This window comes from Bombina bombina, chromosome 3, assembly GCF_027579735.1.
Source record: "Bombina bombina isolate aBomBom1 chromosome 3, aBomBom1.pri, whole genome shotgun sequence".
Lineage (NCBI taxonomy): Eukaryota > Metazoa > Chordata > Amphibia > Anura > Bombinatoridae > Bombina > Bombina bombina.
The window spans coordinates 1202956064-1202980403 of NC_069501.1; the positions used below are offsets into that span (position 1 = coordinate 1202956064).

The 24340-nt window shown below is 41.3% G+C and overlaps 1 protein-coding gene across 1 annotated transcript in view; it reads right to left on the bottom strand.

The window, feature by feature from the left end:
- The window catches only part of CCDC81 (coiled-coil domain containing 81), a 188270-nt gene that overhangs the window by 10524 nt on the left and 153406 nt on the right, over positions 1-24340 (bottom strand). Inside the window, exon 15 of the mRNA XM_053708642.1 lies at positions 21872-21997. Coding sequence (XP_053564617.1) covers positions 21872-21997 — 126 coding nt within the window. The remainder of the gene's footprint in view (positions 1-21871; positions 21998-24340) is intronic.

Below are 24340 nucleotides of genomic sequence, written 5' to 3' on the forward strand. Positions count from 1 at the left end.
TCTCCCCCTCTTTTGCGCTCTCTCCCCCCTCTTTTACGCTCTCCCCCCCTCTTTTGCGCTCTCCCCCCTCTCTTTTGCTCTCTCTCTCCCCCCTCTCTTTTGCGCTCTCTCCCCCCTCTCTTTTGTGCTCTCTCCCCCCTATTTTTTGCGCTCTCTCCCCCCTCTCTTTTGCTCTCTCTCCCCCCTATTTTGCGCTCTCTCCCCCCTCTCTTTTGCGCTCTTTCCTCCTCTCTTTTGCTCTCTCCCCCCTCTTTAGTGCTCTCTCCCCCTTCTCTTTTGCGCTCTCTCCCCCCTTCTCTTTTGCGCTCTCTCCCCCCTTCTCTTTTGCGCTCTCTCCCCCCCTTCTTTTTTGCGCTCTCTCTCCTCCTTCTCTTTTGCGCTCTCTCTCTCCCCCTCTCTTTTGAGCTCTCTCTCCCCCCCTCTTTGATGCTCTGTGTCTCCCCCCTCTCTTTTGGGCTCTCTCTGCCCCTCTTTTGTGCTCTCTCTCCCCCCTCTTTTGCTCTCTCTCCCCCCTTTTTGCGCTCTCTCCCCCCTATTTTGCGCTCTCTCCCCCCTCTTTTTTGCGCTCTCTCCCCCCTCTCTTTTGCTCTCTCCCCCTCTCTTTAGCGTTCTCCCCCCCCTTCTCTTTTGCGCTCTCTCCCCCCCTTCTTTTTTGCGCTCTCTCTCCCCTTTCTCTTTTGACCTTTCTCTCTCCCCCTCTCTTTTGCTCTCTCTCCCCCTCTTTTGTGCTCTTTCTTCCCCCTTTTCTGCTCTCTTTTGCTCTCTCTCTTCCCCCCTCTTTTTGCTCTCTCTCTCCCCCATCTTTTGCGATCTCTCTCCCCCCTCTGTTGCGCTCTCTCCCCCCTCTTTTGCGCTCTCTCCCCCACCCTATTGCTCTCTCTCCCCCCTCTTTGCGCTCAATCCTCCCTCTTTTGCTCTCTCTCCCCCCTCTTTTGCTCTCTCCCCCCTCTTTTGCGCTCTCTCCCCCCACTTTTGCGCTCTCTCCCCCCTCTTTTGCGCTCTCCCCCCTCTTTTGCGCTCTCCCCCCTCTTTTGCACTCTCCCCCCTCTCTTTTGTGCTCTCTCCCCCCTCTCTTTGCGCTCTCTCCCCCCTCTCTTTTGCTCTCTCTCCCTCCTCTTTTGCGCTCTCTCCCCCTCTTTTGCGCTCTCTCCCCCTCTTTTGCTCTCTCCCCCCTCTTTTGCTCTCTCTCCCCCCTCTTTTGCGCTCTCCCCCCCCACTTTTGCACTCTCTCCCACCTCTTTTGCGCTCTCTCCCCCCTCTTTTGCGCTCTCTCCCCCTCTCTTTTGCTCTCTCTCCCCCTCTCTTTTGCTCTCTCTCCCCCCTCTTTTGCTCTCTCTCTCCCCCCTCTTTTGCGCTCTCTTCCCCCTCTCTTTTGCGCTCTCTCCCCCCTCTCTTTTGCGTTCTCTCCCCCATCTCTTTTGCGCTCTCTCCCCCCTCTCTTTTGCGCTCTCTCCCCCTATCTTTTGCGCTCTTTCCCCCCTATCTTTTGCGCTCTCTCCCCCCTCTCTTTGCTCTCTCTCCCCCCTCTTTTGCTCTCTCTCTCTCCCCTCTTTTGCTCTCTCTCCCCCCTCTTTAGCGCTCTCTCCCCCTTCTCTTTTGCGCTCTCTCCCCCTTCTCTTTTGCGCTCTCTCCCCCCTTCTTTTTTGCGCTCTCTCACCCTTCTCTTTTGCGCTCTCTCTCCCGCTTCTCTTTTGCGCTCTCTCTCTCCCCCTCTCTTTTGAGCTTTCTCTCCCCCTCTTTTGTGCTCTCTCTTCCCCCTCTTCTGCTCTCTCTTTTGCTGTCTCTCTTCCTCTCTTTTGCTCTCTCTCTTCCCCCCTCTTTTTGCTCTCTCCCCCCCTCTTTTGCTCTCTTCCATCTCTTTTGCGCTCTCTCCCCCCACTTTTGCGCTCTCTCCCCCCTCTTTTGCGCTCTCTCCCCATCTTTTGCGCTTTCTCCCCCTCTCTTTTGCTCTCTCCCCCCTCTTTTGCACTCAATCCCCCCTCTTTTGCTCTCTCTCCCCCTTTTTGCGCTCTCTCCCCCCACTTTTGCGCTCTCTCCCCTCTTTTGCGCTCTCTCCACCTCTCTTTAGCTCTCTCTCCCCCCTCTTTTGCGCTCTCTCCCCCCTCTTTTGCGCTCTCCCCCCCTCTTTTGTGCTCTCCCCCCTCTCTTTTGCTCTCTCTCTCCCCCCTCTTTTGCATTCTCCCCCCTCTCTTTTGTGCTCTCTCCCCTCTCTCTTTTGTGCTCTCTCCCCCCCCCTATTTTGCGCTCTCTCCCCCTCTCTTTTGCGCTCTCTCCCCCTCTCTTTTGCTCTCTCTCCCCCCTCTTTAGCGCTCTCTCCCCCTTCTCTTTTGCGCTCTCTCCCACTTCTCTTTTGCGCTCTCTCCCCCCCTTCTTTTTTGCGCTCTCTCTCCTCCTTCTCTTTTGCGCTCTCTCTCTCTCCCCCTCTCTTTTGAGCTCTCTCTCTCCCCCTCTTTGATGCTCTGTCTCTCCCCCCTCTCTTTTGGGCTCTCTCTGCCCCTCTTTTGTGCTCTCTCTTCCCCCTCTTCTGCTCTCTCTTTTGCTCTCTCTCTTCCCCCCTCTTTTTGCTCTCTCTCCCCCATCTCCTTTGCTCTCTCTCTGCCCCTCTTTTGCTGTATCTCCCCCCTCTCTTTATCCCCCCTCTTCTGCTCTCTCTATCCCCCCTCTTTAGAGCTCTCTATCTCTTACGGCACATCTGGTCCTGCCCACGCCCCGCCCGCATCACGCCCGCCCACGTCATGCCTGTCTGGCCACACGCACTCCATGCCAGATGCCAGGTGAGGTAGGCCAAGTGTGTTTGTCCTCGCGTGCAGTCTCTACTGCGCATGACAGCTTCGGACAAACACACTTGGCCTTTTATTTAATAGGATTCTGCTCTCTTTTGCTCTCTCTCCTCCCCCCTCTTTTTGCTCTCTCTCCCCCCTCTTTTGTTCTCTCCCCCCTCTTTTGCGCTCTCTCCCCCCTCTTTTGCGCTCTCTCCCCCTCTCTTTTGCTCTCTCTCCCCCCTCTTTTGCTCTCTCCCCCCTCTTTTGCGCTCAATCCCCCCTCTTTTGCTCTCTCTCCCCCCTCTTTTGCTCTCTCTCCCCCCTTTTTGCGCTTTCTCCCCCCTATTTTGCGCTCTCTCCCCCTCTCTTTTGCTCTCTCTCCCCCCTCTTTTGCGCTCTCTCCCCCCTCTTTTGCGCTCTCCCCCCTCTCTTTTGCTCTCTCTCTCCCCCCTCTTTTGCACTCTCCCCCCTCTCTTTGCGCTCTCTCCCCCTCTCTTTTGCTCTCTCTCCCACCTCTCTTTTGCGCTCTCTCCCCCCTCTCTTTTGGGCTCTCTCCCCCCTCTCTTTTGCGCTCTCTCCCCCCTCTCTTTTGCGCTCTCTCCCCCCTCTCTTTTGCGCTCTCTCCCCCCCTTCTCTTTTGCGCTCTCTCCCCCCCTTCTCTTTTGCGCTCTCTCCCCCCCTTCTCTTTTGCGCTCTCTCCCCCCTTCTCTTTTGCGCTCTCTCTCCCCCTTCTCTTTTGCGCTCTCTCTCCTCCTTCTCTTTTGCGCTCTTTCTCTCCCCCTCTCTTTTGAGCTCTCTCTCTCCCCCTCTTTGATGCTCTGTCTCTCCCTCCTCTCTTTTGGGCTCTCTCTCCCCCTCTTTTGTGCTCTCTCTTCCCCCTCTTCTGCTCTCTCTTTTGCTGTCCCTCTTCCTCTCTTTTGCTCTATCTCTTCCCCCCTCTTTTTGCTCTCTCTCCCCCATCTCTTTTGCTCTCTCTCTGTCCCTCTTTTGCTCTCTCCCCCCACTCTTTTGCTGTCTCTCCCCCCTCTCTTTACCCCCCCCCCTCTTCTGCTCTCTCTATCCCCCTTCTTTAGAGCTCTCTATCTCTTACGGCACACCTGGTCCCGCCCACGCCCCGCCCGCATCACGCCCGCCCACGTCACATCTGTCCGGCCACGCCCACTCCACGCCAGATGCCAGATGAGGTAGGCCAAGTGTGTTTGTCCTCGCGTGCAGTCTCTACTGCGCATGACAGCTTCGGACAAACACACTTGGCCTTTTATATAATAGGATTATAAATAATATATTTTATATGGATTATTTAGAATTTTTGGTACATTTATAATATATATTTTTTTTAAATATTAATAATTAATATAAATAATTATTTAATAAATACATAATGAATCTTCATGTACTCCTGTCGGGGTTTGCGCACATAAACCCGACAGGAGTACACTAATTCCTCATGTGCGCTAACGTGACATAAGTTATATTGAGGTGTGTATTCATTAAATAAAAAATATTAATAACTAATGTAAATAATTATTATAGATGTACTAAAAACTCTAAATAATCCATAGAATGAGTGTGTGTGTGTATATATATATATATATATATATATATATATATATATATACAGTATATAAGTTCAGTATGGCCTAGCACTCTCGACGTCCGAAATAGAAGGCACTCACCGGATTTAACTAGGGGTGAAAACACTTTATTCCCTTATGTGTAGACGGGGAGTGTTTCCCCGAAATGTTACACATAAGGGAATAAAGTGTTTTCACCCCTTGTTAAATCTGGTGAGTGCCTTCTATTTTTTGTTTTATATATATATATATATATATATATCTATACTATAATCGCGTTTGTAACGTGTCCGTCGCCAGTTGCGCACGCATCCTCAAAGGAATGTTGGCTGCGCGCACAGCCAAAAGAATTCACCTGGATGCAGTGAAGCCATTTTTCGGGAATCCACTGGGATGCAGTGAAGGCAAATAGAGCATTACAAAAAAAACACCTAACCGCCCGCAATAAGTATTGGAAAAAAAGCTAACCGACCGCAATAAGTATTGGAAAAAAAAGCTAACCGCCCGCAATAAGTATTAAAAAAAAAACTAACCGCCCGCACAAAGTATTCAGAAGAAGAAAAAACAAAAAAAAAATCTAAAATAAAATTATTAACCCCTAAATCCGCCAACCCAAACATCACAAACTACCTAATACATCTATTAACCCCTAATCCACCATTCCCCCACATTGCAAATGAAATAATTTATTAACCCCTAAACTACCATCCACCACCAACGCAATAAACGTAATTAACATATTAACCCCTAATCTGACAACCCTCCACAACGCATTAAACCATTTACCTATTAACTCCTAAACCACCAACCCCCACAATGCAAATAACTAATTTAATGGCTAAGCCCCCTAACCTAGCACCCCCTAAATTAACCCCTTAATTACATCAAATAATAAAATACTACATTACAATTAAAATAAAAAATCCTAACAATACTTTAAAGAAAAACAACCCTAAAATTACATTAAATTAATTTAAAATTACACAAAATAAAAAAGGCTAACATTATAGAAAATAATAAACCACATTATCCAAAATAAAAAAAATAAACCTAATCCCTATCGCCTAGATTTAGAGTTTTGCGGCCAAGGGGGTGCGTTAGCTACGCATGCTTTTTTCTGGCCGCACCTTTTAAATACCGCTGGTATTTAGAGTTCACAGAATGGCAGGGTTTTCAGTGCGTTAGGCTCCAAAAAGGGAGCGTAGAGCATAATTTAACGCCACTGCAACTCTAGATACCAGCGGTGCTTACGGACGCGGCCAGCCTAAAAAACGTGCTCGTGCACGATTCCCCCATAGGAAACAATGGGGCTGTTTGAGCTGAAAAAAACCTAACACCTGCAAAAAAGCCGCGTTCAGCTCCTAACGCAGCCCCATTGTTTCCTATGGGGAAACACTTCCTACGTCTGCACCTAACACCCTAACATGTACCCCGAGTCTAAACACCCCTAACCTTACACTTATTAACCCCTATTCTTCCGCCCCCGCTATCGCTGACACCTGCATATTTTTTTTAACCCCTAATCTGCTGCTCCGTAAACCGCCGCTACTTACATTATCCCTATGTACCCCTAATATGCTGCCCCTAACACCGCCGACCCCTATATTATATTTATTAACCCCTAATCTGCCGCCCCCAACGTCGCCTCCACCTAACTACACTTATTAACCCGTAATCTGCTGACCGGACCTGAGCGCTACTATAATAAAGTTATTAACCCCTAATCCGCCTCACTCCCGCCTCAATAACCCTATAAGAAATAGTATTAACCCCTAATCTGCCCTCCCTAACATCGCCAACACCTAACTTCAAGTATTAACCCCTAATCTGCCGATCGGAGCTCACCGCTACTCTAATAAAATTTTTAACCCCTAAAGCTAAGTCTAACCCTAACACCCCCCTAAGTTAAATATAATTTAAATCTAACAAAATAAATTAACTCTTATTATATAAATTATTCCTATTTAAAGCTAAATACTTACCTGTAAAATAAACCCTAATATAGCTACAATATAAATAATAATTATATTGTAGCTATTTTAGGATTAATATTTATTTTACAGGTAACTTTGTATTTATTTTAACCAGGTACAATAGCTATTAAATAGTTAAGAACTATTTAATAGCTAAAATAGTTAAAATAATTACAAAATCACCTGTAAAATAAATCCTAACCTAAGTTACAATTAAACCTAACACTACACTATCAATAAATTTATTAAATAAAATACCTACAATTATCTACAATTAAACCTAACACTACACTATCAATAAATTTATTAAATACAATATCTACAAATAAATACAATGAAATAAACTAACTAAAGTCCAAAAAATAAAAAAGAACTAAGTTACAAAAAATAAAAAAATATTTACAAACATTAGAAAAATATTACAACAATTTTAAACTAATTACACCTACTCTAAGCCCCCTATTAAAATAACAAAGCCCCCCAAAATAAAAAATGCCCTACCCTATTCTAAATTAAAAAAGTTCAAAGCTCTTTTACCTTACCAGGCCTGAACAGGGCCCTTTGCGGGGCATGCCCCAAAGAATTCAGCTCTTTTGCCTGTAAAAAAAAACATACAATACCCACCACCCACATACCCCTAATCTAACCCAAACCCCCCTTAAATAAACCTAACACTAAGCCCCTGAAGATCTTCCTACCTTGTCTTCACCATGCCAGGTTCACCGATCGGTCCAGAGTCTTGATCCAAGCCCAAGCGGGGGGCTGAAGAGTGACGTCCATCCTCGGGCTGAAGTCTGGATCCAAGCGGCGGCTGAAGAAATCCATCATCTGGCTGAAGTCGGAAGTCCATCATCGGGATGAAGTCTTCTATCAAGCCGCATCTTCAATCTTCTTTCTTCTGGAGCGGAGCGGAGCCATCTTCTTTCCAACCGACGCGGATCCAACCTCTTCAACCGACGCCTACTCGCCGAATGAAGGTTCCTTTAAGGGACGTCATCCAAGATGGCGTCCCTCGAATTCCGATTGGCTGATAGGATTCTATCAGCCAATCGGAATTAAAGTAGGAAAATTCTGATTGGCTGATGGAATCAGCCAATCAGAATCAAGTTCAATCCGATTGGCTGATCCAATCAGCCAATCAGATTGAGCTCGCATTCTATTGGCTGTTCCGATCAGCCAATAGAATGCAAGCTCAATCTGATTGGCTGATCGGATCAGCCAATCGGATTGAACTTGATTCTGATTGGCTGATTCCATCAGCCAATCAGAATTTTCCTACCTTAATTCCGATTGGCTGATAGAATCCTATCAGCCAATCGGAATTCGAGGGACGCCATCTTGGATGACGTCCCTTAAAGGAACCTTCATTCGGCGAGTAGGCATCGGTTGAAGAGGTTGGATCCACGTCGGTTGGAAAGAAGATGGCTCCGCTCCGCTCCGCTCCACTCCACTCCAGAAGAAAGAAGATTGAAGATGCGGCTTGATAGAAGACTTCATCCCGATGATGGACTTCCGACTTCATCCCAATGATGGATTTCTGCAGCCGCCGCTTGGATCCAGACTTCAGCCCGAGGATGGACGTCACTCTTCAGCCCCCCGCTTGGGCTTCGATCAAGACTCTGGACCGATCGGTGAACCTGGCATGGTGAAGACAAGGTAGGAACATCTTCAGGGGCTTAGTGTTAGGTTTATTTAAGGGGGGTTTGGGTTAGATTAGGGGTATGTGGGTGGTGGGTTGTAATGTTGGGGGGGGTATTGTATGTTTTTTTTACAGGCAAAAGAGCTGAATTCTTTGGGGCATGCCCCGCAAAGGGCCCTGTTCAGGGCTGGTAAGGTAAAAGAGCTTTGAACTTTTTAAATTTAGAATAGGGTAGGGCATTTTTTTATTTTGGGGGGCTTTGTTATTTTATTAGGGGGCTTAGAGTAGGTGTAAATAGTTTAAAATTGTTGTAATATTTTTCTACTGTTTGTAAATATTTTTTTATTTTTTTTAACTTAGTTCTTTTTTATTTTTTGGACTTTAGTTTAGTTTATTTCATTGTATTTATTTGTAGATATTGTATTTAATTAATTTATTGATAGTGTAGTGTTAGGTTTAATTGTAGATAATTGTAGGTATTTTATTTAATTAATTTATTGATAGTGTAGTGTTAGGTTTAATTGTAACTTAGGTTAGGATTTATTTTACAGGTGATTTTGTAATTATTTTAACTATTTTAGCTATTAAATAGTTCTTAACTATTTAATAGCTATTGTACCTGGTTAAAATAAATACAAAGTTACCTGTAAAATAAATATTAATCCTAAAATAGCTATAATATAATTATTATTTATATTGTAGCTATATTAGGATTTATTTTACAGGTAAGTATTTAGCTTTAAATAGGAATAATTTATTTAATAAGAGTTAATTTATTTCGTTAGATTTAAATTATATTTAACTTAGGGGGGTGTTAGTGTTAGGGTTAGACTTAGCTTTAGGGGTTAATAAATTTATTAGAATAGCGGTGAGCTCCGGTCGGCAGATTAGGGGTTAATCTTTGAAGTTAGGTGTCGGCGATGTTAGGGAGGGCAGATTAGGGGTTAATACTATTTCTTATAGGGTTATTGAGGCGGGAGTGAGGCGGATTAGGGGGTTAATAACTTTATTATAGTAGCGGTGCGGTCCGCTCGGCAGATTAGGGGTTAATTAGTGTAGGTAGGTGGCGGCGACGTTGTGGGGGGCAGATTAGGGGTTAATAAATATAATATGGGGTCGGCGGTGTTAGGGGCAGCAGATTAGGGGTACATAAGGATAACATAGGTGCCGGCGCTTTGCGGTCGGCAGATTAGGGGTTAATTATTGTAGGTAGCTGGCGGAGACGTTGTGGGGGGCAGATTAGAGGTTAATAAATATAATATAGGGGTCGGCGGTGTTAGGGGCAGCAGATTAGGGGTACATAAGTATAACGTAGGTGGCGGTCGGCAGATTAGGGGTTAAAAAAATTTAATCGAGTGGTGGCGATGTGGGGGGACCTCGGTTTAGGGGTACATAGGTAGTTTATGGGTGTTAGTGTACTGTAGAGCACAGTAGTTAAGAGCTTTATGAACCGGCGTTAGCCCAAAAAGCTCTTAACTACTGACTTTTTTCTGCGGCTGGAGTTTTGTCGTTAGAGTTCTAACTCTCACTCCAGCCACGACTCTAAATACCGGCGTTAGAAAGATCCCATTGAAAAGATAGGATACGCAAATGACGTAAGGGGATCTGCGGTATGGAAAAGTCGAGGTTGGAAAGTGAGCGTTAGACCCTTTAATGACTGACTCCAAATACCAGAGGGCGTTAAAAAACATAATTTATGTAAGAACTTACCTGATAAATTCATTTCTTTCATATTAGCAAGAGTCCATGAGCTAGTGACGTATGGGATATACATTCCTACCAGGAGGGGCAAAGTTTCCCAAACCTCAAAATGCCTATAAATACACCCCTCACCACACCCACAAATCAGTTTAACGAATAGCCAAGAAGTGGGGTGATAAGAAAAATGTGCGAAAGCATAAAAAAAATAAGGAATTGGAATAATTGTGCTTTATACAAAAAAATCATAACCACCACAAAAAGGGTGGGCCTCATGGACTCTTGCTAATATGAAAGAAATTAATTTATCAGGTAAGTTCTTACATAAATTATGTTTTCTTTCATGTAATTAGCAAGAGTCCATGAGCTAGTGACGTATGGAATAATGACTACCCAAGATGTGGATCTTTCCACGCAAGAGTCACTAGAGAGGGAGGGATAAAATAAAGACAGCCAATTCCGCTGAAAAATAATCCACACCCAAAATAAAGATTAATGAAAAAAACTGAAAATATAAGCAGAAGATTCAAACTGAAACAGCTGCCTGAAGTACTTTTCTACCAAAAACAGCTTCAGAAGAAGTAAACACATCAAAATGGTAGAATTTAGTAAAAGTATGCAAAGAAGACCAAGTTGCTGCTTTGCAAATCTGATCAACCGAAGCTTCATTCCTAAACGCCCAGGAAGTAGAAACTGACCTAGTAGAATGAGCTGTAATCCTTTGAGGCGGAGTTTTACCCAACTCGACATAAGCATGATGAATTAAAGATTTCAACCAAGATGCCAAAGAAATGGCAGAGGCCTTCTGACCTTTCCTAGAACCGTAAAAGATAACAAATAGACTAGAAGTCTTTCGGAAAGTCTTAGTAGCTTCAACATAATATTTCAAAGCTCTAACTACATCCAAAGAATGCAATGATTTCTCCTTAGAATTCTTAGGATTAGGACATAATGAAGGAACCACAATTTCTCTACTAATGTTGTTGGAATTCACAACCTTAGGTAAAAATTCAAAAGAAGTTCGCAACACCGCCTTATCCTGGTGAAAAATCAGAAAAGGAGACTCACAAGAAATAGCAGATAATTCAGAAACTCTTCTGGCAGAAGAGATAGCCAGAAGGAACAAAACTTTCCAAGAAAGTAATTTAATGTCCAATGAATGCATAGGTTCAAACGGAGGAGCTTGAAGAGCCCCCAGAACCAAATTCAAACTCCAAGGAGGAGAAATTGACTTAATGACAGGTTTTATACGAACCAAAGCTTGTACAAAACAATGAATATCAGGAAGATTAGCAATCTTTCTGTGAAAAAGAACAGAAAGAGCAGAGATTTGTCCTTTCAAGGAACTTGCAGACAAACCTTTATCCAAACCATCCTGAAGAAAAATTCTAAAAGAATGCCAGGAAAAATGACGAGAAAGACACCAAGAAATATAAGTCTTCCAGACTCTATAATATATCTCCCTAGATACAGATTTACGAGCCTGTAACATAGTATTAATCACAGAGTCAGAGAAACCTCTTTGACTAAGAATCAAGCGTTCAATCTCCATACCTTTAAATTTAAGGATTTGAGATCCTGATGGAAAAAAGGACCTTGAGGCCATGCTGGAGCTACCAGCAGAACAAACGAGCATTCCTTCAGAATCTTGGAGATCACTCTTGGAAGAAGAACTAGAGGCGGAAAGATATAGGCAGGATGATACTTCCAAGGAAGTGACAATGCATCCACTGCTTCCGCTTGAGGATCCCTGGATCTGGACAGATACCTGGGAAGTTTCTTGTTTAGATGAGAGGCCATCAGATCTATTTCTGGAAGTCCCCACATTTGAACAATCTGAAGAAATACCTCTGGGTGAAGAGACCATTCGCCCGGATGCAACGTTTGGCGACTGAGATAATCCGCTTCCCAATTGTCTATACCTGGGATATGAACCGCAGAAACTAGACAGGAGCTGGATTCCGCCCAAACCAGAATTCGAGATACTTCTTTCATAGCTAGAGGACTGTGAGTCCCTCCTTGATGATTGATGTATGCCACAGTTGTGACATTGTCTGAAAACAAATGAACGATTCTCTCTTTAGAAGAGGCCAAGACTGAAGAGCTCTGAAAATTGCACAAAGTTCCAAAATATTGATCGGTAATCTCACCTCCTGAGATTCCCAAACCCTTTGTGCCGTCAGAGACCCCCACACAGCTCCCCAACCTGTAAGACTTGCATCTGTTGAAATTACAGTCCAGGTCGGAAGAACAAAAGAAGCCCCCTGAACTAAACGATGGTGATCTGTCCACCACGTCAGAGAGTGTCGTACAATCGGTTTTAAAGATATTAATTGAGATATCTTTGCGTAATCCCTGCACCATTGGTTCAGCATACAGAGCTGAAGAGGTTGCATGTGAAAACGAGCAAAGGGGATCGCGTCCGATGCAGAAGTCATAAGACCTAGATATTCCATGCATAAGGCTACCGAAGGGAATGATTGTGACTGAAGGTTTCGACAAGCTGATATCAATTTTAGACGTCTCTTGTCTGTCAAAGATAGAGTCATGGACACTGAATCTATCTGGAAACCCAAAAAGGTTACCCTTGTCTGAGGAATCAATGAACTTTTTAGTAAATTGATCCTCCAACCATGATCTTGAAGAAACAACACAAGTCGATTCGTATGAGATTCTGCTAAATGTGAAGACTGAGCAAGTACAAAGATATCGTCCAAATAAGGAAATACCACAATACCCTGTTCTCTGATTACAGACAGAAGGGCACAGAGAACCTTTGTAAAAATTCTTGGAGCTGTTGCTAGGCCAAACGGCAGAGCCACAAACTGGTAATGCTTGTCTAGGAAAGAGAATCTCAGAAACTGATAGTGATCTGGATGAATCGGAATATGCAGATATGCATCCTGTAAATCTATTGTAGACATATAATGCCCTTGCTGAACAAAAGGCAGGATAGTCCTTACAGTTACCATTTTGAATGTTGGTATCCTTACATAACGATTCAATATTTTTAGATCCAGAACTGGTCTGAAGGAATTCTCCTTCTTTGGTACAATGAAGAGATTTGAATAAAACCCCAGCCCCTGCTCCAGAATTGGAACTGGCATAATTACTCCAGCTAACTCTAGATCTGAAACACATTTCAGAAATGCTTGAGCCTTCGCTGGATTTACTGGGACACGGGAAAGAAAAAATCTTCTTGCAGGAGGCCTTATCTTGAAACCAATTCTGTACCCTTCTGAAACAATGTTCTGAATCCAAAGATTGTGAAAGGAATTGATCCAAATTTCTTTGAAAAAACGTAATCTGCCCCCTACCAGCTGAGCTGGAATGAGGGCCGCACCTTCATGTGGACTTAGGAGCTGGCTTAGATTTTCTAAAAGGCTTGGATTTATTCCAGACTGGAGATGGTTTCCAAACTGATACCGCTCCTGAGGAAGAAGGATCAGGCTTTTGTTCCTTGTTGTGACGAAAGGAACAGAAACGATTATTAGACCTGAATTTACCTTTAGATTTTTTATCCTGTGGTAAAAAAGTTCCTTTCCCTCCAGTAACAGTTGAGATAATGGAATCCAACTGAGAACCAAATAATTTATTACCCTGGAAAGAAAGGGAAAGCAGAGTAGACTTAGAAGACATATCAGCATTCCAAGTTTTAAGCCATAAAGCTCTTCTAGCTAAAATAGCTAGAGACATATACCTGACATCAACTCTAATGATATCAAAGATGGCATCACAAATAAAATTATTAGCATGTTGAAGAAGAATAATAATGCTATGAGAATTATGATCTGTTACTTGTTGCGCTAAAGCTTCCAACCAAAAAGTTGAAGCTGCAGCAACATCAGCCAACGATATAGCAGGTCTAAGAAGATTACCAGAACACAAATAAGCTTTTTTTAGAAAGTATTCAATTTTCCTATCTAAAGCATCCTTAAAGGAAGTACCATCTGCCGTAGGAATAGTAGTACGCTTAGCAAGAGTAGAGACAGCCCCATCAACCTTAGGGATTTTGTCCCAAAACTGTAATCTGTCAGATGGCACAGGATATAATTGCTTAAAACGTTTAGAAGGAGTAAATGAATTACCCAAATTATTCCATTCCCTGGAAATTACTTCAGAAATAGCACCAGGAACAGGAAAAACTTCTGGAATAACTACAGGAGATTTAAAAACCTTATCTAAACGTTTAGATTTAGTATCAAGAGGACCAGAATCCTCAATTTCTAATGCAATTAGGACTTCTTTAAGTAAAGAACGAATAAATTCCATTTTAAATAAATATGAAGATTTATCAGCATCAACCTCTGAGACAGAATCCTCTGAACCAGAAGAACTATTATCAGAATCAGAATGATGATGTTCATTTAAAAATTCATCTGAACAATGAGAAGTTTTAAAAGACTTTTTATGTTTACTAGAAGGAGGAATAACAGACATAGCCTTCTTAATGGATTTAGAAACAAAATCTCTTATGTTATCAGGAACACTCTGAGTATTAGATGTTGACGGAACAGCAACAGGTAATGGAACTTTACTAAAGGAAATATTATCTGCATTAACAAGTTTGTCATGACATTCAATACAAACAGCAGCTGGAGGAACAGCTACCAAAAGTTTACAGCAGATACACTTAGCTTTGGTAGCTCCAGCACCAGGCAGCGATTTTCCAGAAGTATCTTCTGACTCGTGGGACATCTTGCAATATGTAATAGAAAAAACAACATATAAAGCAAAATTGAACAAATTCCTTAAAAGACAGTTTCAAGAATGGGAAAAAATGCCAGTGAACAAGCTTCTAGCAACCAGAAGCAATAAAAAATAAGACTTAAATAATGTGGAGACAAAAGTGACGCCCATATTTTTTTAGTGCCAAATAAGACGCCCACATTATTTGGCGCCTAAATGCTTTTGGCGCCAAAAATGACGCCACATCCGGAACGCCGACACTTTTGGCGCAAAAGAACGTCAAAAATGACGCAACTTCCGGCGACACGTATGACGCCGGAAACAGAAAAAAAAATTTGCGCCAAAAAAGTCTGCGCCAAGAATGACGCAATAAAATGAAGCATTTTCAGCCCCCGCGAGCCTAACAGCCCACAGGGAAAAAGTCAAACTTTAAGGTAAGAAAAATGATTGATTCAAATGCATTATCCCAAATATGAAACTGACTGTCTGAAATAAGGAATGTTGAACATCCTGAGTCAAGGCAAATAAATGTTTGAATACATATATTTAGAACTTTATAAAAAAGTGCCCAACCATAGCTTAGAGTGTCACAGAATATAAGACTTACTTACCCCAGGACACTCATCTACATGTTGTAGAAAGCCAAACCAGTACTGAAACGAAAATCAGCAGAGGTAATGGTATATATATGTAAGAGTATATCGTCGATCTGAAAAGGGAGGTAAGAGATGAATCTCTACGACCGATAACAGAGAACCTATGAAATAGACCCCGTAGAAGGAGATCATTGAATTCAAATAGGCAATACTCTCCTCACATCCCTCTGACATTCACTGCACGCTGAGAGGAAAACCGGGCTCCAACTTGCTGCGAAGCGCATATCAACGTAGAATCTAGCACAAACTTACTTCACCACCTCCATAGGAGGCAAAGTTTGTAAAACTGATTTGTGGGTGTGGTGAGGGGTGTATTTATAGGCATTTTGAGGTTTGGGAAACTTTGCCCCTCCTGGTAGGAATGTATATCCCATACGTCACTAGCTCATGGACTCTTGCTAATTACATGAAAGAAACCAGCGTTAGGAGCCTCTAACGCTGGTTTTCACGGCTACCGCCCAACTCTAAATCTAGGCCTATGAAAATAAAAATGCCCCCCCAAAATAAAAACACCCGATAATCTAAGATTACACTACCAATATCCCTTAAAATGGCTTTTTGTAGGGCATTGCCCTAAATTAAACAGCTCTTTTCCTTAAAAAATTACTAAGTCCCCCTCTAACAGTAAAACCCCCCACCCACCAAACCCCCCAAAATAAAAAAAAAACTAACACTAAAAACCTAAACTATCCATTGCCCCTAAAGGGGCATTTGTATGGGCATTGCCCTTAAAAGGGCATTCAGCTCTTTTTCACTGCCCTTAAAAGGTCATTTAATCTAAAAAAAAAAAAATTTTTTTTTTTAAAAAAAAGCCTAACACTAAAGCCCCAAATAGGTACTCACGGTTCCTGAAGTCCAGCGGAGAAGGTCTTCTTCCAGGTGGGTCCGTCTTCTATCTTCATCCACAGCGAAGGTGGCGCAGAGCGGAGGTGCATAGCGGTGTTCCCAGATGTTGCAATCCTCGGTGGCGTGGAGGCTACTCTTCATGCGATCGTCCGCCGCACACTGAAGATTGAATGCAAGGTACCCCATATTTATTGGGGTACATTGCATTCCTATAGGCTGAAATTTTTTAAATCAGTCAATAGGATGAGAGCTACGGAAATCTTAATGGCTGATTTGAACAGCCAATAGCATTTCAGTAGCTCTAATCCTATTGGCTGATTTTAAAATTTCAGCCAATAGGAATGCAAGGTACCCCAAATTGATTGCGGTACCTTACATTTAATCTTCAGTCTGACACTGGATGTAGAGGAGAGCCTCCATGCCGCAGAGCAACGCCGCCGCTGAGGACCACCGCTGAGGATCCAGGCATTGGGAACACAGCTCCGCACCGGATTAAGATCGAAGATGATGGAACTTCTCTGTAGGACTTCAGGAACAGTGAGTACCTATTTGGGGCTTAGGTTTAGGCTTTTTTATTTAAATTTTTGGGGTGTTTTTTGTTTTAGATTAGGGTTTTTTGGGGCTTGAAAAAGAGCTGATTGCCCTTTTAAGGGCAGTAAAAGAGTTGAATGCCCTTTTAAGGGCAATGTCCATACAAATGCCCCTTTAGGGGCAATGGGTAGTTTAGTTTTTTTAGTGTTAGTTTTTTTTATTTTGGGGGGTTTGGTGGGTTGGGGTTTTTTACTGTTAGGGAGGCTTAGTTTTAGAGGTAAAAGAGCTGTTTAACTTAAGGCAATGCCCTACAAAATGCCCTTTTAAGAGCTATTGGTAGTTTAGTATTAGATTAGGGGGTGTTTTTATTTGAGGGGCGATTTTTTATTTTTATCGGGGTATTGATTTAGGTTTAATTTTTTTATTTTGGTTAGCTTTGGTTATTTTTTTTCTGTCATTTTACTTTTTTATTTTTTGTAAATTTAGCTTGGGGGTTTGTATTTTCTCAACATAGACTGCCCTGTGGGCAGGCTTTTTCGCCTAGTATATATAGTGTCATGGCCAAAAATATTGGCACCCCTGCAATTAAAAATGTTTAGGTATTCTCATGTTTATTTTTTTTTGTTTGTATTGATATGACACAAAAAAGTGGAGAAAAAAAGCCAAATCTGACACTTTCCATGCAAAACTCCAAAAATGGACTGGACAAAACTATTGGCACCCTCAATTTAATATTTGGTAGCACACGATTTGGAAAAAATAAATCAATTGCTTCCTGTAACCATGAATGAGTTTCTTACACCTCTCTTCCTGGAATTTTGGACCACTCTTCTTTCGCCAACTGTTACAGGTCTCAGATTGGAAGGATTCCTTTTCCCAACTGCTGTTTTGAGATCTCTCCACAGGTGCTCTATGGGATTGAGATCTGGACTCATTGCTGGCCAGTTCAGTACTCTCCAGCGCTTTGTCTTAAACGATTTCTGGGTGTTTTTTGATGTGTGCTTTGGGTCATTGTCCTGCTGTAAGACCCTTGACCTCTGACGGAGACCCAACTTTCTGACACTGGGCCCTACATTGCACCACAGAATTCTTTGTTAGTTTTCAGATTTCATAATGCCATGCACACAGTCAAGACATCCAGTGCCTGAAGCAGCAAAGCAACCCCAAAACATCAGTGAACCTCCACCATGTTTGACCGTAGGGACTGTATTCTTTTCTTTAAAAACCTCATTTCTTTTTCTGAAAACAGTAGAATGATGAGCTTTACCAAAAAGCTGTTTTGTCTGTCCACAGCACATTGTCCCAAAAAGATTTTGGATTCCTCAGGTAAGTTTTGGCAAACTCCAATCTGGCTTATTTTATGTTTCTGTGTCAGCAGTGGGGTCCTCCTGGGTCTCCTACCACAGCGTTCCTTTTCATTTAGATGACAAAGTATATTGCAAGCTGACACATTTGTACCCTGTGCCTGAAGGTCATCTTGAATTTGTCTGGAAGTTGATTGAGATTCTTTATCCACCATTCAAACCATCCTTTGTTACAATCTTTAATAAATTTTTCTCTTTCGTCCACGTCCAGGGAGATTAGCTACAGTGCCATGGGCTGTAAATTTCTTGACAATGTTGTGCACAGTGGACACAGGAACATTAAGATCTCTGGAGATGGACTTGTAACCTTGAAATTGTTCATGCTTTTCCACAATTTTTGTTCTCAAATCCTCAGACAATTCTTTGCTGCTCTTTCTCTTCTCACACACAGAGACACACAACATAAAGGTTGAGTACATTTTTCACCATTTGAACTGGTTGCCGATGTCATTTCTATATTGTCAGCACCTGTTAATTGATACAGGTCAGTTTAATTACAAATTACAGACTTGGAATGCAAATATTTCTTACAATTTTGAGAAGATGTCAAAAATTTTGTCTAGTCCATTTTTGGAGTTTTGCGTGTAAATGTGTAAGATTTGGCTTTTATTCTCTCAACTTTTTGTGTCATACCAATACACTTTCCATAGCGCTGCCATTACGAGTTACCGAAAAACCTTCTCTTGTTGTGCATTATGGTGCATTAAGCTTCATACCCTAATCTAAAAAATCTGTTCAGCCAATAGGATTTCAGTAGCTCTCATCCTATTGGCTGATTTGAAAATGTCTACCAAAGGAAATCAAGGTACCCCATTTTTAAACGGGTACCTTGCATTCAAGCTTCAGTGTACAGCGGTGATCGTATGAAGAGGATCCTCCACGCTGGATGTCCGTGCCGCTGGCGTCAATGCTCCGTGCCACCGGGATAAAGATAGAAGATGCCCCCGCGATGGATGTAGATGTCGTTTCCTAGATGAAGACTTCTCGCCACCTGGATGAAGATGGATGTCCAGACTTCAGGAACTGTGAGTAGATTTCCTGGGGTTAGTGTTAGGTTTATTTTTTATTTTTTTGGGTGGTTTTTAGATTAGGGATTTGGGCAGTAAAAGAGCTGATTGTAAAAGAGCTGATTGCCCTTTTAAAGGTCAGTGCCCATACAAATGCCCCTTTAGGGGCAATGAGTATCTTAGGTTTTTTTAGACTTAGGTTTTTTTATTTTGGGGGGTTGGTTGGGTGGGGGGGTTTACTGTTAGGGGGACTTTTTAATTTTTTAATGTAAAAGAGCTGTTTAACTTAGGGCAATGCCCTACAAAAGGCCCTTTTAAGGGCTATTAGTAGTTTATTGTTAGTTCAGGGGGTGTTTTTATTTAGGGGTGGCTTTTTTTGTTTTTATACGGCTATTAGATTAGGTGTAATTTGTATTATTTTGGATAATTTCGTTTTTTATATTTTGTAATCTTTAGTGTTTTTTTATTTTTCGTAATTTTATAGTTTTTTGTAATGTTAGATTTTTTAATTTTTTTTCATAGTATTAGGTTTATTTAATCATGTAATTTATTAGTATAGTTATGTTATGTTAATTTATAGTTTAATCTTAATTTAATAGTTTAAGTTTTTATTTATTTTAAGATAGTTATATTGTACTTTTAATTTAAAGTTAGGGGGTGTTAGGTTTAGGGGTTAATAGTTTAATTTAGTGTTTGCAATGTGGGGTGCTGGCGGTTAATGGGTTAATAGGTTTAGTTTATTAGTTGCGATTTATTATAGTGTTTGCTATGTGGGGGCCGGAGGTTTAGGGTTAATAGTTTTATATAGTGTTGGCGATGTGGGTGGGCCACAGATTAGGGGTTAATAGGTTTATTATAGTATTTGTGATGCAGGAGTGTGGTGGTTTAGGGGTTAATAGGTAGTTTATGGGTGTTAGTGTACTTTGTAACATTTTAGTTATGGATTTTGCGAAATATAAATGTTTCACAAAATTCATAACAACTGGTCTCAGATTGCGGATTGAATCGTGTATAGGCTGTAACGCAAACATTTAAGCCAGACCGCACAACCTGTGATACAGCGCAATGGAAAATCCTGCACCCAAACGTCATTTTTTGAGTGCGGAATGGAGAGTTATATTAAAGGCTAAAATGCTTGCGGTATAGCTATACCATCGCAACTTGTATAACGGGAGACTTGCCATTCTACGCGCAATGGTAAATTTTTCAGCGGTATAGCCGTACTGCACCATACCACAAAACTTGTAATCTATCTAAAAATAAATAAACATAAGAATGCCTAAACATTTGTAATTGCAACAATTTTCTGGGCGAAGTGGTGCATTATCTGACAGAAATGCAGGGGTGCCAATATTTTTGGCCATGACTGTATATATATATAAAACAAAATCTGTAATAATAATTTATTATTATTGGCAATATTTTATAATATTTTATATTCAATATTTCCATAACGCACCTTAAGACATGCGTTAGACCTAAAGCGCAAATACCGAAGCGTGTTACACATATTTTACATTCCAATATTCTTTACATAGAAAAAAAAAATAAGATTTTACTATATGTGAAGAACATTGGAATGTAAAATATTAATAATTCCTGTCAGATTAGCGAGGAAGTGTTAGGTTTTTTCTTCGGCACCCTCCATTGAAGTCTATGGGAAGGAAAAGTTATCGCGGTTGCAATATCTGAAGTATATGTATGTAGTTTTTTATTAAATGGCAAATTTAAGCTATTTGAAATTTCCCATGATTCCTCAGTATTCATGATAGTGGTCGGGAGGTTAAAAGCAAGACCTCCTGTACAATAATATATGTTAGGAGTTGTCATTCAAACAAAGGACAGCAGCTGTTTTCTTATTTAAAATATCAGTGCTGTAAAGTATTATGCACCTCTGTGTGAGGCACTTTTGTATAATATGATCTCTGATTTGCATAAGTGTCTCATAAGCAATAGATAGATAAACAGATAGATAGATAGCAGACGGACTGATGATAGATAGATAGATAGATAGATAGATAGATAGATAGACAGATAGATGATAGATAGACAGATGATAGATAGGGGGCACAAAAAGGACACCCAATATGCAGGCCAGGCCAGTGCCTACCCTTCTTTATTGCTGACTGGATAAAGCAGAGTCTCTGCCCTTTTAGCTAGTGAGCTTCTATGCCACAGGTCAGACAGACATGCACTTCCTGTTAGTCTCAAAATAAACAGATTCAACATCAACTTTTTAATGCACATAATTGTTAACATATCTTTTATATCCAGGATAAACATTTGTTAAATGTTCCTTTACTGACTGTTACAGACGAGGAACAGGACTTGGGAATTATTATTTCAGATGATTTAAAACTTAGTAAACAATGTAGTAATGCAGCGAGTAAGGCTAGCAGAATGCTTGGATGTATTGGTAGAGGTATTTGTAGCAGAAATTGTAAGGTTCTTATGCCACTTTATAGATCATTAGTTAGGCCTCATCTTGAGTATTGTGTGCAGTTCTGGAGGCCATATCTTCAGAAGGATATTAACAAACTTGAATCTGTGCAAAGGAGGGCTACCAAAATGGTACATGGTCTAAAAAATAAAACTTACCAGGATAGGCTCAATGACCTAAATATGTATAGCTTAGAGGAGAGAAGGGAAAGAGGTGATATGATAGCAACTTTCAAGTACATTGAAGAGCTTAGCAAAACTGAGGCTGTGGGTATTTTACATAAAATGGAAAATGCAAGAACAAGGGGTCATGAGCTCAAGCTAAAGGGTAGTAGATTCAGGAGTAATTTGAGGAAGCACTTCTTTACAGAAAGAGTGATTGATTTATGGAATAAACTTCCTCAAGAGGTAGTAGCAACAAACACTGTGGGGGACTTTAAAAATGCATGGGACAAGCATAAGGCTATCCTATGAACTAGATAAGTTTATACTGCTAGGTAAGGTCGGGCAGACTTGCTGGGCCTATGGCTCTTATCTGCCGTCAATATCTATGTTTCTATGTTAAATAAGCAAGTGGCCAACCCACCACACACGTGTATACATGGGACCTCAGGACATAAGGCCCTAACTGTGAGAGTGCAATGGTTTCCGGAACAGCTGAGAGGCAATGTACCTACACATACTTATACTTACTTGATGAACTTTTCTTCTTCTTGTTCTTTATGCTTTTTCACCTCCAAACTCCTGGCCCAATTGTCCTGTAGTGTCATCTGAAACTTGTTTATCTTCTCAAACTGTGATGCTCTGTCAGACAGTAACCTGAAAATCAAACGAAATAAGGGAACGAATACATAGGGCTCCATTTATCATAGGTTGGGTAAACACGATTCCCTACTGCGATTCATGTCCGCCAAACCTTGCTTTGAGCAGACAGCATACACTGTTCGCATTTAACATTGCACAAGCTTGTGCAATTCTGCCCCATGCTTGCTGGTGGCCAATCGGCCACTAGCAGGGGCAGTCAATAACCTTCTAGGTGGTGGACAGGTTAACAGTTAAGACCGCTTCTACTTAAAGGGACACTGAACCCAAAAATTTTCTTTCATGATTCAGATAGAGCATGCAATTTTAAGCAACATTCTCATTTACTCCTATTATCAATTTGTCTTCATTCTCTTGCTATCTTCATTTGAAAAGCAAGAATGTAAGTTTAGAAGCCGGACCATTTTTTGTTCACAACCTTGGTTGTCCAAGCTGATTGGACAGCACCAATAAACAATTGCTGTCCAGGGTTCTTAACTAAAAATTGTCTGGCTCCTCAGCTTAGATGCCTTTTTTTTTCAAATAAAGCAAGAGAACGAAGAAAAAATGATAATAGGAGTAAAATAGAAAGTTGCTTAAAATTGCATGCTCTATCTGAATCATGAAAGAAAACATTTGGGTTCAGTGTCCCTTTAATTATTGTTTCAGGCGAGCCTGAATCACTGGAGCTGAGAAGCTCCTTTTTACAGCATGATAAATGGGGCCCATAGAGTTTATGTACCAAGGATGAACAGATCAATAACCCTACATTTATGTACATGTCTAGTTAAAGGAGCAGGTATGTGTTACAGGTCCTTAAGTACAATCCGACAGTTACATACTGCAGTCATCGTCTGCTCTGCTAAAAAGTGGTATTTACAAAACTTTTTGTATTAAAGCTGAACACCTAGGGGCCGAATTATCAAGCTCCGAATAAAGCTTGAGGCCCCTGTTTCCGCGCAAGCATTCAGGCTCGCTGGAAACAGCAGTTATTAAAGGGACATGCCGCCCACATTTTTTCTTTTTTGATTTAGAAAGAGAATGCAATTTTAAACATCTTTCTAATTTACTTATATTATCTAATTTGTTTTATTCTCTTGATATTATTTGATGAAAAGCATATCTAGATATGCTCACTAGCTGCTGATTGGTTGCTGCACATAGAAGCATCATGTGATTGGCTCACCATGTGCATTGCTTTTTCTTCAAATAAGGATATTTAAAAAATGAAGCAAAATAAATAATGGAAGTAAATTGTAATGTTGTTTAAATTTCTATTCTCTATCTGAATCATGAAAGAAAGATTTTGGGTTTAGTGTCCCTTTAAGCAGTGGTATAAAGACCGCTGCTCCATAACTGCTCCGCTGCCTCTGAGGCTGCACTCTTCAATCCGCCCGATCCTATATGATCGGGCTGATTGACGCCGCCGGCTAGCGGCCGATTGGCTGCGAATCTGCAGGGGACGGCATTGCACAAGCAGTTCACAAGAACTGCTGGTGTAATCATAAATGCAGACAGCCTATGCTGTCGGCATTTATCGATGTGCAGAGGATATGATACATTACTTGATATCATGTCTGCTCGCACTTTGATAAATTGACCCCCTAGTATGTAATTAAATAATGGCAAAACCTTAATACCATGTAATGACAATCATTTCCTCTATTAGTTACAAAAAAAGCTTTTAGATACGGTTGTGACATTTCCACTAGATCAAATCATTTTCTTCTTTTGCTAGGATTTAGAGTATCCTGCTGGAAATGATTAGATACTAAATATGCCATTACTAGTTACATGTCATAAAAATGCAGTGCAATTGTAATTCTGCATATTTCAAAGAGAAAGGGAGTTCAACTGCACAAACACCCTTTTGACATTTGAGAAAACATGAATGTCACGATTAGATATACATGTCAGGGACTTTAATTATCCATTAAACATAAAAAGCACAAAAAGAGACCATGTTCAGCACTCTTGCCTGATTTCTCTGTTGCTTAAAAAATTGGTTTCATATCCCTTTATAAGCAATAGCGAAATCAGGCAAGAGTTCTGGATATGGTTTCTTTTTGTGCTTTTTATGTTTAATACGTTTAATTAATTTTTATTGAGACCATAGGCCTGATACTATTATGCCTTTTGGCAGCACAACAAGAATTTATTATAAACACACAGGGGAACAGCAGAGCAACGTTTCGGGAGTTTTCCCTTTGTCAAGCTAATTTTACACTGAGCAAAGTGTTAATTTATACACAGCCCCCACTAGAGGGCGCTCAAGAGTATACAAAAGTTAACTATCATATCCAGAATAAAATCATTATAAATTGCAACAAACAATTTGATAGACCTATTTACATAAATTAT